The sequence below is a fragment of the Pristiophorus japonicus genome, chromosome 6 (assembly GCF_044704955.1).
Source record: "Pristiophorus japonicus isolate sPriJap1 chromosome 6, sPriJap1.hap1, whole genome shotgun sequence".
Taxonomy (NCBI): domain Eukaryota; kingdom Metazoa; phylum Chordata; class Chondrichthyes; family Pristiophoridae; genus Pristiophorus; species Pristiophorus japonicus.
In genome coordinates this window covers 234,923,787-234,942,069 of record NC_091982.1, presented here as the reverse complement: position 1 = coordinate 234,942,069, position 18,283 = coordinate 234,923,787, and the positions used below count along the sequence as shown (strand labels likewise).

The following is an 18,283-nucleotide window of genomic DNA, read 5'->3' as shown; positions in this document are numbered from 1 at the left end:
CTCCTTAAATTCGTCTCGTAGGACCTTATCCCTTTTTTTAACCTATGTCGTTGGTACCAATGTGCATCACGACAACTGGCTGTTCTCCCTCCCTTTTCAGAATGTCCTGCACTCGCTCGGAGACATCCTTGACCCTTGCACCAGGGAGGCAACATACCAAGAACAAAAGTGGACAATGGCATACTGCAGAATTGCAGTGCAGGAGAGGTAACTGTACAAAACTAATAATCCTTAACCGAACTGGATCTGCTTTACGACAGAAAGAAGTCAACTTAGAGGCCTTGAATATCAAAGAATATTGCTTTAAGTACTTAGTAGTACAACTTATTATGGTATTTATCTCGTCTTTTAGCAACACCAGGATCAATCCCAGGGTGGATAAATCGTGCCGCGACGAGATGCACTCTAAGCTACTAAAGGAAGTCAGAGATGAGATAGGAAAAGCTCTGCTTACAATTTTTCAATCATCCTTAGACACGTAAATTGTTCTAGGGGACTGCAGAAGAGCCAATTTAAGACCTCTGTTCAAAAACAGAGACGAGGATAAAGTGGGTGATTGTAGAACAGTTAGTCTATCAATTGGGGGAAAACTTTTAAAAGCCACAAGTCAAGCTAAAATGTGTGATAATCAAGGAGATAGCATGGATGTGTTACAGCCAAGTCGTGTTTGACAAATTTAACAGCTTCGTTTCCCCCCACCCTCCGGCCAAGAAGTGACAAATGGATAAAGGGAATTCAGAGGTACTGTATATGAATTTTAAGGCGGCAATAGAGATGGTATCTCAAGAGACTTACTAGAAAAATTCAGGCCTATGATATAACATGAAATAGAACTGCATGGATAGAAAGTTGGTTGACAGACAAGAAACAAGATTACGAATAGCGAGTGCTGCTCAGATTGTAGAAGGGTTGGAAGCGGTGCATTCTAGGTGCCAGTGCTGGGTCAACTTTATGGGAAATATAGCTAAGATGAATACATGGTTTGAGGAGTGGTGCAGGAGGGAGGGATTCAAATTCCTGGGACATTGGAACCGGTTCTGGGGGAGGTGGGACCAGTACAAACCGGAAGGTCTGCACCTGGGCAGGACCAGAACCAATGTTCTAGGGGGAGTGTTTGCTAGTGCTGTTGGGGAGGGGTTAAACTAATAGGCAGGAGGATGGGAACCTATGCAGGGAGACAGAGGGAAGTAAAATGGGGGCAGAAGCAAAAGATAGAAAGAAGAAGAGTAAAAGTGGAGGGCAAAGAAACCAAGGCAAAAATCAAAAAGGAACACATTACAGCAAAATTCTAAAAGGGACAAAGTGCGTTAAAAAGACAAGCCTGAAGGCTCTGTGCCTCAATGCAAGGAGTATTTGTAATAAGTAATTAACTGAACAGGCAAGGAGGTGAGGTAGTGTTGCTGGCTAAAGAGGAAATTAACGCAATAGTAAGGAAGGACATTAGCCTGGATGATGTGGAATCGGTATGGGTGGAGCTGCGGAAATACCAAGGGGCAGAAAATGCTAGTGGGAGTTGTGTACAGACCATCAAACAGCAGTAGTGAGGTTGGGGACAGCATCAACAAGAAATTAGGGATACGTGCAATAAAGGTACAGCAGTTATCATGAGCGACTTTAATCTATAGATAGATTGGGCTAACCAAACTGGTAGCAATATGATGGAGAAGGATATCCTGGAGTGTATTAGGGATGGTTTTCTGGACCAATATGTCGAGGAACCAACTAGAGAGCTGGCCATCCTAGACTGGGTGATGTGCAATGAGAAAGGACTAATTAGCAATCTTGTTGTGCGAGGCCCCTTGGGGAAGAGTGACCATAATATGGTAGATTTCTTTATTAAGATGGAGAGTGACAGTGTTAATTCAGAGACTAGGGTCCTGAACTTAAGGAAAGGTAACTTCGATGGTATGAGACGTGAATTGGCTAGAATAGACTGGTGAATGATACTTAAAGGGTTTACGGTGGATAGGCAATGGCAAACATTTAAAGATCACATGGATGAACTTCAGCAATTGTACATCTCTGTCTGGAGTAAAAACAAAATGGGGAAGGTTGCTCAATAGTGGCTAACAAGGGAAATTACAGATAGTGCTAAATCCAAGGAAGAGGCATATAAATTGGCTAGAAAAAGCAGCAAATCTGAGGACTGGGAGAAATTTAAAATTCAACAGAGGAGGACAAAGGGTTTAATTAGGAGGGGGAAAATAGAGTATGAGAGGAAGCTTGCTGGGAACATAAAAACTGACTGCAAAAGCTTCTATAGATATGTGAAGAGAAAAAGGATTAGAGAAGACAAACGTAGGTCCTTTGCAGTCAGAATCAGGTGAATTTATAATGGGGAATAAACAAATGGCAGACCAATTGAACAAATACTTTGGTTCTGTCTTCACAAAAGAAGACACATATAACCTTCCTGAAATACTAGAGGACCGAGGATCTAGCGAGAAGGAAGAACTGAAGGAAATCCTTATTAGACAGGAAATTGTGTTAGGGAAATTGATGAGATTGAAGGCCGATAAATCCCCAGGGCCTGATAAGTACTCTGGGATACAGACTAAGGAAGTGGCCCTAGAAATAGTGGATGCATTGGTGATAGTTTTCCAACAGTCGATTGACTCTGGATCAGTTCCTATGGACTGGAGGGTAGCTAATGTAACAACACTTTTTTAAAAAGCAGGGAGAGAGAAAACAGGGAATTATAGATCGGTTAGCCTGACATCAGTAGTGGGGAAAATGTTGGAATCAATTATTAAAGATGAAATAGTAGCGCATTTGGAAAGCAGTGACAGGATCGATCCAAGTCAGCTTTATGAAAGGGAAATCATGCTTGACAAATCTTCTAGAATTTTTTTGAGGATGTAACTAGTAGAGTGGACAAGGGAGAAGCAGTGGATGTGGTGTATTTGGACTTTCAAAAGGCTTTTGACAAGGTCCCACACAAGAGATTAGTGTGCAAAATTAAAGCATATGGTATTGGGGGTAATGTATTGACGTGGATAGGGAACTGGTTGGCAGACAGGAAGCAGAGTCGGGATAAACGGGTCCTTCTCAGAATGGCAGGCAGTGACTAGTGGGGTGCCGCAGGGCTCAGTGCCGAGACCCCAGCTATTTACAATATACATTAATGATTTAGATGAAGGAATTGAGTGTAATATCTCCAAGTTTGCAGACGACAGTAAGCTGGATGGCGGTGTGAACTGTGAGGAGGTAGCTAAGAGGCTGCAGGGTGATTTAGACAGGTTAGGTGAGTGAGCAAATGCATGGCAGATGCAGAATAATGTGGATAAATGTGAGGTTATCCACTTTCGTGGCAAAAATATGAAGGCAGATTATTATCTGAATGGCGACAGATTAGGAAAAGGGGAGGTGCAACGAGACCTGGGTGTCATGGTACATCAGTCATTGAAAGTTGGCATGCAGGTTCAGCAGACGGTGAAGGTGGCAAATGGCATGTTGGCCTTCACAGCTAGGGAATTTGAGTATAGGAGCAGGGAGGTCTTACTGCAGTTGTACAGGGCCTTGGCAAGGCCTCACCTGGAATATTGTGTTGAGTTTTGATCTCCTAATCTGAGGAAGGTCGTTCTTGCTATTGAGGAAGTGCAGCGAAGGTTCACCAGACTGATTCCCGGGATGGCAGGACTGACATATGAGGAGAGACTGGATCGACTGGGCCTGTATTCACTGGAGTTTAGAAGATAGAGAGGGGAACTCAGAAACATATAAAATTCTGACGGGACTGGACAGGTTAGATGCAGAAAGAATGTTCCCGATGTTGGGGAAGCCCAGAACCAGGGGTCACAGTCTAAGGATAAGGGGCAAGTCATTTAGGACAGAGATGAGGAGAAACTTCTTCACTCAGAGTTGTTAACCTCTGGAATTCTCTACCGCAGAGAGTTGTTGATGCCAGTTTGTTAAATATATTCAAGAGGGTGTTAGATATGGCCCTTACGGCTAAAGGGATCAAGGTGTATGGAGAGAAAGCAGGAAAGGGGTACGGAGGTGAATGATCAGCCATGATCTTATTGAATGGTGGTGCAGACTCGAAGGGCTGAATGGCCTACTCCTGCAACTATTTTCTCTGTTTCAGCATAGGGAACACGATATTGAAATTTGCTAGCACAAAAGTAGGGACCCAGAAGTGTTAAATATCTCAACAGATTAGTGGAATGTGCAGACAGAGCGCAGATACAATTTAACATACAAGTGCATTTTATGAGGCAAAGTAAGGAATAGGAATATACACTCAACAGAAAGATACTGAAGGGTGAATGGTGAACATTTATAGTTCTATGGCTATCTGTAGTTGAATATTATCCTTATTCTGTTGATAAGCCATGGAAAGAAATGCAAAGCCAATTAAATATAGTAGAAACATTAAAATACCATCTGAAAAGGACAAAATTGTGACTGAAAATGCAACCAGTTTTTGGTCCTTTTTCACATTCCTGGAATTTCTTAAATGGGCATCAAAACAATTTGATGTTATTAACTGTTGTCATTACATTCAATGTTCACATTATTTTGTAAATACAGAAAGATTTCGTAGCTCAGTTTGTGTTTCACCAGTGTTTCTCACTGATTTAGTACACAAGAACCATTTCTATAAATTTGCTGGATTATCATATTTAAATGAGAACACAAATCCAGTTGCTTAAAAGTACAGCAGTATCAATCTTATGACTTACCATTTAATGTAATCTCAAATGCACCAGTAGACATACACTGATTTTCAATCATGTTACTAAGGAAGAACACCATCATACATGCATAGATCTAAAAAAAGTAAATGCAGTCAGTTTTAATGCAATGGTCTAACTGAAAAGCTTCCCAATACCCATAAGGTTCACAGCTACACGTTTCATCAACAGCGAATGTTAAACATAAGTCAGACGGATGACTACAAGAAATGTATGTAAATACACACTCAACCAGTGATTTTGCAGGACTGCAGATAATGTACAAGTCAAATTAATGTGCTAATTATAATTGTAAATGGTTCGGGATAAATTATATGCACAGTCTTGAATCAGTACACGCACTAATGGTGCGACAAACACTTCTCTAATTTAGCTCTCATTTTGTAGGTCACATTCAAGTACAGATTTTCCTTATTTGCCCGGTGGGCACCAGAGAGAACCAACTACTCATATTTGAATGCAGTCAAAATAAATAATCGGTGTGCGCCTGATGACAAGATGCAATATATCCACATTGAGTACAAATGTTTTTCAAAAATACAACTTAATTAATTTACAAGTATCATGGGCCTAGCATTCGCCATTGTATCCATAATTAAAAGGAAAATGGAGCTTCCAATGGCTCAGTTGATATTGTATGGATTGACTATCTTTAGTAACTATTCTTTTAACTTTAATCTCCAAAGCCATTTTGCAGAGCAAGAGAAAAAAAAGAGTTCCATGTTGGAAGAGATAACCGAAAAGGTGGGATTTAAGAAGGCTTTTAAGACAAACAACAAGAGATAGGAGCACGAGTCGGCCATATAGCCCCTTGTGCCTGCTCCGCCATTCATTAAGATTCATGGCTGATCTTCTGCATCAACTCCACTTTCCCATCCTATCCCCATATCCCTTGATTCCCTTGGTGCCCTCAAATCTATCTATCTCAGTCTTGAATATACGCATCGACCAAGCATGCACAGCCCTCGGGTAGAGAATTCCAAAGATCCGCAGCCCTTTGAGCAGAGACGTTTCTCATCTCAGTCCTAAATGGCCAACCCAGTGGGAACAGCCTCTCAGCATCTAGAGAGGAGGAGAGAAGTGGGGGGCTTTAGGAAGGGTATTCCAAAGAACAGAAGCTGCAAAAGGGTCTGCTGCCAACAAGGGGGAAAATGCAGAAGAGGCTAGTTGCAGTAGATCACAGGTTTGAATCGATGTCTGCGCTGTGCTGCAATAACTCAGCCAGGGTAGTTGTAGCAATGCTACAACTGGCCTTAATGTCTCTGGGCTGAAGATGAAAATTAGCCAGTGTTCCTGCTGCTGACTACTTTCCAGTGACTCCTGCAAGAAAGGATGCATTTGTAGGTACTCATGCTCAGCTGTGATGGCATTCCTCAATCGTCAGGCAGCCTGCAGCCACATACTGTTCAGCCTCACAATCTTTGGAATTCTCTAGCCCAGAGGGCTGTGGATGCTCACTTGTTGAGTATATTCAAGACAGGGATCGATAGATTTTTGAATATTAAGGGAATCAAGGGATTTGGGGATAGTGCAGGCAAGCGGAGTTGAGGTAGAAGATCAGCCATGATCTTATTGAATGGCGGAGCAAGCTCGAGGGGCCGAATGGCCTACTCCTGCTCCTAATTCTTATGTTATGTTCTCACAAAAAAAGTGGCCACTTGGGATTTGAAGGAATGCTGTAACTGTGTCCTGACAATAGCAAGCACCTGCAGGAGTTGTGGGGCAAGGGGGGGTCGGAAAGAGAGAAAAGAAAGGGGGAAAAAAAGTCGAAAGAAACTCAAAATTAAAGTACATGAAGGTTATATTTTGATAATGCAAATGCATTAAAACCATCAGAGTCCAATTTTGACAACACCATTCCACAAATGAAGTTGCTCCGGACTACAAGATTCATTCTTACAGAATTTTATATTTTAACAGGAAGTGGGGGTGGTGGGGGTCTGGAACTCACTGCCTGAAAGGATGATAGAGGCAGAAAGCCTCACCACATTTAAAAAATACTTGGATGTACACTTGAAGTGCCGTAACCTACAGGGCTACGGACCAAGAGCTGGAAAGTGGGATTAGGCTGGATAGCTCTTGGTCGGCCGGCGCGGACACGATGGGCTGAAATGACCTCCTTCCATGCTGTAAATTTCTATGATTCTATGTTCTGTCAGTAGGTTTAGGCCAAAATGTCCAAAAGCCCTCAAAAATAACCTTAATTCCATTAGAAAAACTTTTCTACATAAATAATTGTATGCATGCTATTCTGAAGTGGTCCATTTTGCTGGGGCATGGAAAGCAGGCATCATCTAGTGGTAGGTAACAGTTGTAAACTTATAGAAAACAAATAGTTTGAACTTGAACTGCTCAAGTTTTTTTTTAGGAAGAATGCCCATGCAAGGTGATTCGACCATTATCCGCTGATTGTGACCGCAAAAGTCTGGAGATTGCAGCTATTGCATGCGAGCCGTAACCTCAATACAGCGACAATCACTGTCAAAGAAGTTTGTTTCCAGCCATTTTGGGTGACTTCATGAGCTGGTTGGTCGAGTACACAGGTACAAATGTCCTATGCCCCCCAATCATGGCTGAACTGCAAAGGAGTTGCCAAGCAGATCTAGGCACATGCCCCACAGGAGCTCTTCCATCTTAACAGCCAGTTGAAACAGCAGCATTGGCAAATAAGTCAAGAACAGTGTATTGTGTGGTTTTTGAAGAGAACAAAAAAAAACACATTTCATAACATATACAACTAGCTGTATAGTACCAATTTGAACCATTGTGAGAGATTAACACTGGGCGCACCAGTTACTATCAATGAATCTTGATTAGCTATTTAGTGGCCTGGGATAAAAATTTGGCAAAGTTCCAGCCAATAACCTGTACCAGGAAGTTTGACATATTCAGCAATTTATAATATCGTAAACGATTTGTTAATAGTTGAAACACAAATGCTGTTTGTAGAGCAATTTTCAAAATGAGTCAGAGTGACTGGAAGTTACTTCTCAAATTCTAAATATGACATCAACATGTTGCACAATGCGTTGAATCCATGATCCTGTACATTGCTGAGTTACCAATCTAAGCTACATTACTGTCGGCAGCTCTCATGCACCTCACTGACTCAAGAGAAACTTTTGTGTGTCTTCAAGTCCTTGTTCCATGGCATGATAATTCAAATGAAAAGAATGACTTCGGAGTTAAACAACTTAAGTATCCTCAAGCAATCATGTCGCACAAGTATAGCGTTTTTCGGTAGAAGCGCAGCTTACATCCTGCTGCCCGACTTATTTTTAAACATTATATTTGGGAGAAATTTGCTACTACTATAGCAGTTTTTCTGTAAGAGTTACCTTGTTCTGCTGACTCCAGTGCCAGATGCTAGGTGCTTCCATGCCCAAACTAGGAAAGGGGTCTCGACCAACTATAATTAGTCCTATTAAGACTAGCTTGAAGACGGATAGAAAGGATGCTATATGTCTGAAATGAGAGAACACAAAACAATGATCAAAGTTAAATGCTTTGGTATATTAATATACATTAGCCCTGCTTTCTCCTCTGTGCTCCTGTACATCAATATTAAACCCCTTGATCAGAACAGAAAAGCATAGGCGGTCAATGACTGTTGCAACAGTTAATGCTCCTCATTGGTCAATTCATTAAACTACTGGACAGTAAGAAAACCCAAGGAAAGTTAAGAAGAAACAACGGACATTTGGCTCATCACCCCTCGATCACCACATCAGCTTGGCTCTGCAATAGTACTCTCACCTTGGAGTCAAAGTTGTGGGTCTAAGCCCTACTCCAGGGCTTGAGTACAGCATCCAAGCCGACACTATAGTGTAGTACTGAAGGTGTGCTGGATTAACAGAAGTGCCATCTTTTGGATAAGAGGTTGATCAGAGGTCCCATCTGCTGGTTAGATGCCACGGTACTATTCAAAGAAGCACATGGAGTTCTCGGTGTCCTGGCCAACAATTTCCCACACCAATAACACCAAACAAGAAACAGATTCATCGGATATTTATTTAATTTGCTATTTGGCAACTGTAATTACTTATGCGACAAGAGTGACTACACTTCCAAAGTACTCCATTAGCTGTCAAGTGCGTCAACACCCAAGGAGGTAATAAGGCATTATAGAAATGCAAGCTTTCAGTTTCCCACAACTTTGTCATTAGAGCATCCAGTTGTATTTGGGACATCTCTAATACTTTCTGCTACCCCGCATGCCAAATTGTTCCAAGGATTTAGCCATCTTTGAGTAAAGATGTTCCTAATACCAATTTTAAGTATACTCTATCTCCCCTGGTTTCATGCCCCTGGCTTACTTTAAAGTAGTATCTGAGGTTTACCTCATCATAGGCAAATGAGCCAAAGGTGGGCAGAGGAAACGTTACAAGGCACCCTCAAAGCCTCCCTGATAAAGTGCGACATCCCCACTGACACCTGGGAGCCCCTGGCCCAAGACCACCCTAAGTGGAGGAAGTGCATCTGGGAGGGCGCTGAGCACCTCAAGTCTCAACGCCGAGAGCATGCAGAAATCAAGCGCAGACAGTGGAAAGAGCGTGCGGCAAACCAGTCCCATCAACCCCTTCCCTCAACGACTATCTGTCCTACCTGTGACAGAGTCTGTGGCTCTTGTATTGGACTGTTCAGCCACCAAAGAACTCACTTCAGGAGTGGAAGCAAGTCTTCCTCGATTCCGAGGGACTGCCTATGATGATGATTTCATCAGATGTTATTTTTTACGCTTCAATGGACCACCTTTTTTCTAGACTTTCGCTCAGTCCCTTCACTCTTGCAATCTCTCTGGTGGCATTTCGCTGCACAATTTTCATGATAGTGACTAGAAATGAACCCAATATTCTAGGTCTGACCAGTGAATTGTAAAGCCTCAAAACTCCAGTTGTGGCTCTATATCCCAATATTCTTTTAACTTTAAAAAAAAACTTGTTTCACCATATTGTTTATGAACCGAAAGTCTACCTTCAGTCCCAACACCCTTTCAAAATCTCCCATTGCCATTTGACTCAACTAATGTTCAAAACTTTACACTTATCAGCATTAAATGAGTCAAACCAAATGGTATAGCCAGTCAAAATCCTTCACTAGATCCTCCGCCACACCCGGTTTTGTTAATAAGCACACATTTTTGACGCATCACCAATTGGCAAAATTTATCTTCTGGAGAAAATCTGATGGTTAGTATAACTCTAATCCAATCTCTACCAGAAGTCAAACTTTAAAACTGAAGCGACCTTTCTCTAAGTTGTCTTGAAGACAAATAAATTTGTATGTGTCACTAAATCCACATTCATTGCTGACAGCAGATACTCGAGCAACATATTCACCCATCACCATCCAGGAAGGAGGTTACAACAGTCGGCTCCTTGAGAAAGACCACAAGTCACTTTTCAAAACAAAACTTCTCTTTTTTTTTTAAAAAACAGAATTTTAATTCCAATTACCTGTAGATAGGTTGTGGAAGGTAATTTTCTCCTTCAATTCGGATGTCGGGATACCGCTGGCTAATAACCCGCGTATACTCCTCAAACACCCTCCTGTATCCTCAGGAGATACTAATGAAAAAAGGGAGAAATATAATTAGTTGTATGGACTAAATCATCTGTTTCAGCGAGATGTATTCTTTATATGCTTCATGACAAATGAGCCAAAGGTGGGCAGAGGAAACATTACAAGGACACCCTTAAAGCCTCCCTGATAAAAGTGCGACATCCCCACCGACACCTGGAGTCCCTGGTCAAAGACCACCCTAAGTGGAGAAATTGCATCCGGGAGGGTGCTGAGCACCGCGAGTCTCATCGGCGCAAGCATGCAGAAATCAACCGCAGGCAGCGGAAAGAGCGTGCAGCAAACCAGTCCCACCCTCCCTTACCCTCAACGACTATCTGTCCCACCTGTGACAGGGACTGTGGCTCTCGTATTGGACTGCTCAACCACCTAAGGGCTCATTTTAAGAGTGGAAGCAAGTCTTCCTCAATTCCAAGGGACTTCCTATGATGATGATTTCTTTGGAAAGCAAAGTGGAACTGAAGATTTTTAAAGCTATCAGAACAGTTTCGTAGCATTAGCTTTATAACCCCGATGGGCTTGTGGATAAAGACTATGCCCACCCAATGCAACATATGATCAGAGCAGAAGGCACCAGGTTTGATTTGTATGCTGAGTCAGCTTATCTCAGCACCCATAAACTAAGGGGGAGGGGGGAAATCAGCCAGGGTTTCCTACCCTGATGGTTATCCAATTACTGATACTGGAAAGTCAAAATGTGTGGGTGTTCTCAGTTGGACAGGTTCAGCTATGCTGCTTCCCACAGCCGCATATTATAGAAACATAGAAAATAGGTGCAGGAGTAGGCCATTCAGCCCTTCGAGACTGCACCACCATTCAATATCATGGCTGATCATGCAACTTCAGTACCCCATTCCTGCTTTCTCTTCATACTCCTTGATCCCTTTAGCCATAAGGGCCACATCTAACTCCCTTCTGCACATATCTAACGAACTGGCCTCAACAACTTTCTGTGGTAGAGAATTCCACAGGTTCACAATTCTGAGTGAAGAAGTTTCTCCTCATCTCGGTCCTAAATGGCTTACCCCTTATCCTTAGACTGTGACCCCTGGTTCTGGACTTCACCAACATCCGGAACATTCTTATATCCTACTGACCCAAGAGAACTGAGTAATTTATCGAGGTACCAGAAAGCTATCAGCGCGCCCCAGCAAGGGCCAAGCTTCTGCAGAAAAGGGGGCTGGGGAAGAAATTGGAAAAACATTATAGGTTGCCGTGACTTGTGGCACAATGCAGTGCGATCTAAAGAGGGCCGCAGACTTTACCTATAAATTGAGCAACATTTATACACGTGATAATAAAATGCACATAGCAGCATGAAGAGGTTTTTATTGGGGTTTTTGATTCCATTAATCAGGCAATCACAAAATTGCACTTTAAAAGTAAAAGTTAAGATAAAATATAGTTGAAATTAAAAAAAAAAAGCTTTTAGATTCTCTCTGCCACTGTGGCAAAAATAGCAGTCAGCCAACCAAAATCACATTGGAAAGACATTTGCTGCTCAGCATGGCAGCACAGCAGATGTTAGAAGCGGAAAAAAATCTAGGTTCCAAATGACTATTTAATGTGCAGAACATCGACCCTCTGCCCAGTTCCCAGCACACTTGTATTTGATCTATAGAGGAGAAACAAGTATCGAAGTGATACTTTCCATTTACTGAGAAAGTCCATTATTGTAAAGAGATTGTCAATTGCCTTCGACAGTTGAATTGAATTGAATTTTTTTTTTTTTTTTTTAAATCGAGCAAACCAGGTTGATAAAGATGAAGAGAATTAAAAACAAATGAAGTGCATTAGGGAATGAATTCTAGGCAGGCATGGAGACTAATGAGCGGTTTCCATACACATCATGTCACTCGAGTCGAAGGAAAGCGCAAAATGGTCCAAATCAAACATCAGCTCGTGGGTTTCCAATTACTGCTGGCAATCGGGAGGTTAGATACTCCATATTGAGTGTAACGGGACAACAGCAGAGAGACAATAGCGCACATACAGAAAGACTTACATTTATATATCACCTTTCACGATCACCGGACGTCTCAAAATGCTTTACAGCCAACAAAGTACTTTGAGTGTAGTCACTGTTGTAACGTGGGACACGTGGCAGCCAATTTGTGCACAGCAAGCTCCCACAAACAGCAATGTGATAATGACCAGATAATCTGTTTTTGTTATGTTGATTAAGAGATAAATATTGGCCATGACACCGGGGATAACGCCCCTGCTCTTCTTCGCCATGGGATCTTTTATATCCACCCGAGAGCAGATGGGGCCTCGGTTTAACATCTCATCTGAAAGGATGGCACCTCCGACAGTGCAGCTCTCCCTCAGTACTGCACTAGAGTGTCAGCCTAGATTTTTGTACTCAGGTTCCTGGAGTGGGACTTGAACCCACAACCTTTTGACTCAGAGGCGAGCGTGCTACCCACTGAGCCACAGCTGACACACAGCTAACAGTGTAAGAATGCCATGAATACCAGCCTACCTGTTTGGAGTCCTGTACACAAGAGAACGATCTGGTTAATAAAATATTTCTAGTAATCTTTGAGTGATTTTAATCATGGAATGTAGTTCCAGCAAACTTCACCGAGTGTAGGACAGTCAGCACTACAAAACGACAGGTGCACTTCTGCTAAATTCCTCATCATTGCAACTTCCCTTGTTGCTTTCAGAAATCCCCTTTAAAGCCCTTCTCTCTGACTATGCTTTTGCCCCCTCCTTCCTGGTTTCTGTTTTTTGTTTGTTTCTTGCTCGGCATCCACCTTTTTGTCCCTCTGCCCTGTAAAGGATTCAGACATGTTCTATGCGAGCCACACTTTGGAAACATTAATCGTTGCTGTAAAGATCCAATTTGATGAAGTTTTCCAATTTAAAAACGTAATCCTACATCAGCATTTGTGCCCAATGTTTTCAATTTTAGGTTACAACCAATAAAGCTGCATTGCAACAGTGACTACACTCCAAAAAGTACTTCATTGGCTGTTAAACACTTTGAGACGTCTAGTGGTCGTGAAAGGCGCTATATAAATCCAAGTCTGTCTTTCTTTTTAAACCACCACCAGAAAGGAAATTTTGCAGCATTTATTGCACAACACTGGAAATCCCATGATAGAAGTGCAGAAATAAGCAAATCTTCTCATTCTTGGGTGGATTTGCTCAATGTCATTATAGCAAGAACTCTCCATTGGCCCACCAGACTGAACTGAAATTTAAACTAACTTCCGCTTGCATAATGATACCACTAAACTGAAATAAAAAATTACCCTAATTTCCTTTTCTGGGTATTCCTGATTTGGCTTTCACCTTAATTCCCTCTCGGGTGGTTGTAAAAGATCCCATGGCACTTTTTGAAGAAAAGCAAAGAGTACTCCTGCTATCCTGGCCAATATTTATTCATTAAACATCATTAAAAACTGATTATCTGGTAATTTATGTAATTGCTGTTTGCAAATTGGCTGCTGCATTTCCTATATTACAACAGTGACTACACTGCAAAAGGGTACTACACTAGCTATAAAGCGCTCTGGGACATTGAGGCCATGAAAGGCGCTATATAAATGAAAGTTATTTTTCTATAAGTGAACCTTGGTAATTGCGGACTATTTAATCACAGCTAAACTTGAACCTGTCCTCATCAGATATTTCCAGAGGAGTTGCGAGACAAGAAATAAGCAAATGGCATTCAATAAGGTGCTACATAAAAGGTTACTGCACAAGATAAAAGTTCACGGGGTTGGGGGTAATATATTAGAATGGATAGAGGATTGGCTAACTAACAGAAAACAGAGAGTCGGGATAAATGGGTCATTTTCCGGTTGGCAAACAGTAGCAAGTGGGGTGCTGCAGGGATCAGTGCTGGAGCCTCAACTATTTACAATCTATATTAATGACTTGGATGAAGGGACGTAGCTAAGTTTGCTGATGATACAAAGATGGGTGGGAGAGTAAATTGTGAGGAGGACACCAGAAATCTGAAAAGGGATATAGACAGACTAAATGCGTGGGCAAAAATTTGGCAGATGGGAGTATAATGTGGGAAAATGTGAGGTTATCCACTTCGGCAGAAAAAAACCCAGAAAAGCAAATTATAATTCAAATGCCGAAAAATTACAAAGTGCTGCAGTACAGACAAACCTGGGGGTCCTTGTGCATGAAACACAAAAAGTTAGTATGCAGGTACAGCAAGTAATCAGGAAGGTAAATGGAATGTTGGCCTTTATTGCAAGGGGGATAGAGTATAAAAGCAGAGAAGTCCTGCTACAACTGTACAGGGTATTGGGTACATTTTGGTCTCTGTATTTAAAAGGAGGGATATACATGCATTGGAGGCTGTTCAAAGGAGGTTCACTAGGTTGATTCTGGAGATGAGGGGGTTGACTTATGAGGATAGGTTGGGCCTATACTCATTGGAGTTCAGAAGAACGAGGTGATCTTATCGAAACATACAAGGTAAATGAGGAGGCTTGACAAGGTGGATGCAGAGAGGATATTTCCACTCATAGGGGGAAGCTAAAACTGGGGGCATTTAAAACTGAGATGAGGAGGAATTTCTTCTCAGGAGGGTTGTAAATCTGTGGAATTCTCTGCCCCAGAGAGCTGTGGAGGCTGGGCCATTGAGTATATTTAAAGCGAAGATACAGATTTTTTGAGCGATAAGGGAATAAAAGATTATGGGGAGCGGGCAGGGAAGTGGAGCTGAGTCCATGATCAGATCAGCCAGGTTCTTATTAAATGGAAGAGCAGATTCAATGGGCCAAATGGCCTATTCCTGCTCCTAATTCTTATGTTATGTTCACTCAATCTCTCGAAGTCAGGGTACTGAAATCTTCTAACTTTGTAGCTAAAATGGACAAAAGGTCTCCTTAAAATTGAGTTTTCAGCAGTCTTACTGAACTTTGGGAAATAAAGAGAGCTAATGCCAAGAATCATGGATCCTCAAATGAAACAATGGGACTTCAGATGTATAGATGTAGTCAGGAGACAAAAAAACTGCCACTTTTATTTAGAATGGTTTAGTTCCACTGTTACTGAAGATTGAAGTTATTGGAGCGAACTAACCAGCAGACATGTCTGCATTTTTTTTTAAGTTATTCCATAATTAACTGGGAGTTATTACAATTCCTTGACACGACTCTTGAAAGTGACCGACACCTAAAGATGTGAACTCTTACAATATGTGCAGCACTCAGATTGGTTAACAATACATTATAGGGTTACTTGCGAATCAGATATAAATCTGCAGTATTTGCTTCTTGTATAAAAGATCTTTTTTTAACATAAGTGTGTGGTGGAAAAGCTTTAGCAAAAGATTATCCCAGGGCTTTCTGAAAAGGTAGGGAGGGAATGAGAGAGAGCGAGCAAGAGAGCGAGAGAAAGAGCGAGCGAGAGCAAGCAAGAGATTGATTACAGAACTTAGAGATTTACAGACTATACAAGCGAGATGGTTAAGTGCGTCATTTGGATGTACGAGAGGTTTTCCTGAGAATAAGGAAGAGAGATTTGAACTAGCTCTAATCTAAATAAAGCTGTCAATGTGCAAGGTAGCGCTATCCAGGAAACAGATGAGCCAAGAGCCAACAGATACCACATCTACAGATGGAGATTCACTGACATCCCAAGAGACTGACTCTATTACACTTAATTTAGGAGGACGACATCATACAAGATCCTAGAATAATTGTTGATGGTGCATCAGTGATACGCTGAACTAATTTGAGTTTTAAAATGAATCTAATTAAAGTGGTTAACATTTCAACAAGGAGTCAAGAACCAGGGGGTTTAGATTTAAAGTAATTGGTAGGAGGTTTAGAGGGTATTTGAGGGGAAATTTTTTTCACTCAGAGGGTGGTGGGGATCTGGAACACTTGGCCTGAAAGAGTACTTAGATGTGCATTTGAAGTGCCATAACCTACATGGCTACAGATCATGAGATGGAAAGTGGGATTAGGCTGGATAGCTCTGTCGGCCGGCGCCGACACAATGGGCCAAATGACCTCCTTCTGTGCCGTAAATTTCTATGATAAACTAAAATCTCTTAATGTTACATAAATCTCAGACATTGTCCCAGGATTTCCTGTAAATTTGGTGTAAGAGCGGAGTTGAGCTTTTTGTTAACCTCGGAGGAAAATCACGCATAATTGACTTATGCAGTTTTAACAACTGGTATTTAAGGCCGAAGCATTGCTACGCGTGAATTTCCTCAAACATTTGGGGAGCTTCCAAGATATATCCGCCTAAATCCTCTGGTGTTCATATACATAGCTCTGCCACCATGCTAAAAAACCCCAACTCAAGCAAGTTTTGTGCAGTTACGCTAGTAATGCACGGCCATAGAGTTACACGCCCCAAAAATGTAGGACAGGACAGGATTGGCGTAACTGCAGGAGTAATTGCATTTCTTAGGTTTAAATGCGATGAGCTTTAAAAAAAATTGAAATACACTTAAGTTTTTGACTTTTACGTAGATTGGGAAAGAAGTTGTTGGCGGAATAGATCTTGTTACTGTGGCCCATGTATATAAACTGTTGTATATCACTTTCTAAAACAACGGTGGCAGCTCGCAAGTCACATCCTGCACTTCTGTTGCTCAAGAAATCCCAAGAGGCAAGTAATAAATAGCACCATTGAAGAAATTAAAAACATTGGAGGAATATTGGACATTTGAATATCGAAGGGAGTGTGAGGCCCGATGAACATAGATTGAAAACCTGATGGTCACGTATGAAATTAAACCAGGTTTGAAAATGAAACTGATGCTAGTAAAGTCAGCAGGATCACTAGCTCTGCAGAGAGAAAGAACAGTTTGTTGCAAGTTTAGGGTTTTCCTTTGACAAGATGGATGCAGAGAGGATGTTTCCACTGATGGGGGAAGACTAGAAATAGAGGGCATGATCTTAGAATAAGTGGCCATACATTTAAAACTGAGATGAGGAGAAATTTCTTCTCTGAGGGTTGTAAATCTGTGGAATTCGCTGCCTCAGAGAGCTATGGAAGCTGGGACATTGAATAAATTTAAGACAGAAATAGACAGTTTCTTAAATGATAAGGGAACAAGGGGTTATGGGGAGCGGGCAGGGAAGTGGAGCTGAGTCCATGATCAGATCAGCCATGACCTTATTGAATGACGGAGCAGGCTTGAGGGGGCGTACGGCCTACTCCTGTTCCTATTTATGTTCTTATTCTCTTCCTGTGGTGTCATCTGTGGCTCAGTGGGTAGCATCCTCGCCTCAGAGTCAGAAGGTTATGGATTCAAGTCCCACTCCAATAAATCTCGGCTGACACTCCAATGCTGTGCTGAGGGAGTGCTGCACTGTCGGAGGTGTTGTCTTTCGGATGAAACATTAAACCGAGGGCCCCGTCTGCCCTCTCAAATGGATGTAAAAGATCCCATCCATTAGTTCAAAGAACAGGGGAGTTATCCCGGTGTCCTGGCCAATATTTATCCCTCAATTAATATAACAAAAAAACAGGTTATCTGGTCATTATCACATTGCTGTTTGCTTATGCACAACTTGGCTGTCGGGTTTCCCACATTACTACAGTAACTACACTTCAAAAGTGCTTCACTGGCTGTAAAGACTTATGAGACATCCGATGGTTGTGAAAGGCACGATATAAATCCAAGTCAGACTTTCTTTTTAATACAAAATAGTGCCCACAATACACTTCTCTTCAGGCGAGTCAACTAGCTTGACTTCCAGCTACTCCCATCAATTCTAATCTTCTCATGGCCTTTGCTGGACCTGATTGCATTTGCAGTACACAGTTTAAAAAAAAAACCCGTGAGCAATGTTCCCTCCGATGTTTTTTGGCCTGCGAGGCCCCTTTAACGGCTGCGCAGGCCCTCGAGTGCTGCGTGACCAAGGGAACGTTGTCTGTGACTGCTGTGTCTGCTTCCATTTTTATATTTCCCCCCTATTCACAGTCAGAGTGTAATTACAAGCTTTCCAACACAATGGCCCCAAGTTTCGTCCCGCGGCGAAAAGGGCGCACCTCCAAGCTGGGCG

General features: G+C 42.0%; 1 protein-coding gene across 1 annotated transcript in view; it reads right to left on the bottom strand.

Annotated features, from left to right (window-relative positions):
- LOC139266001 (thioredoxin reductase-like selenoprotein T) overlaps positions 1 to 18,283 on the bottom strand; it is a 46,963-nt gene that overhangs the window by 6,681 nt on the left and 21,999 nt on the right. The window contains exons 2-4 of the mRNA XM_070883726.1: positions 10,154 to 10,264; positions 8,036 to 8,162; positions 4,686 to 4,773 (exon numbers count right to left, since the gene is read on the bottom strand). Of these exons, the coding sequence (XP_070739827.1) occupies positions 4,686 to 4,773; positions 8,036 to 8,162; positions 10,154 to 10,264 (326 nt within the window). The remainder of the gene's footprint in view (positions 1 to 4,685; positions 4,774 to 8,035; positions 8,163 to 10,153; positions 10,265 to 18,283) is intronic.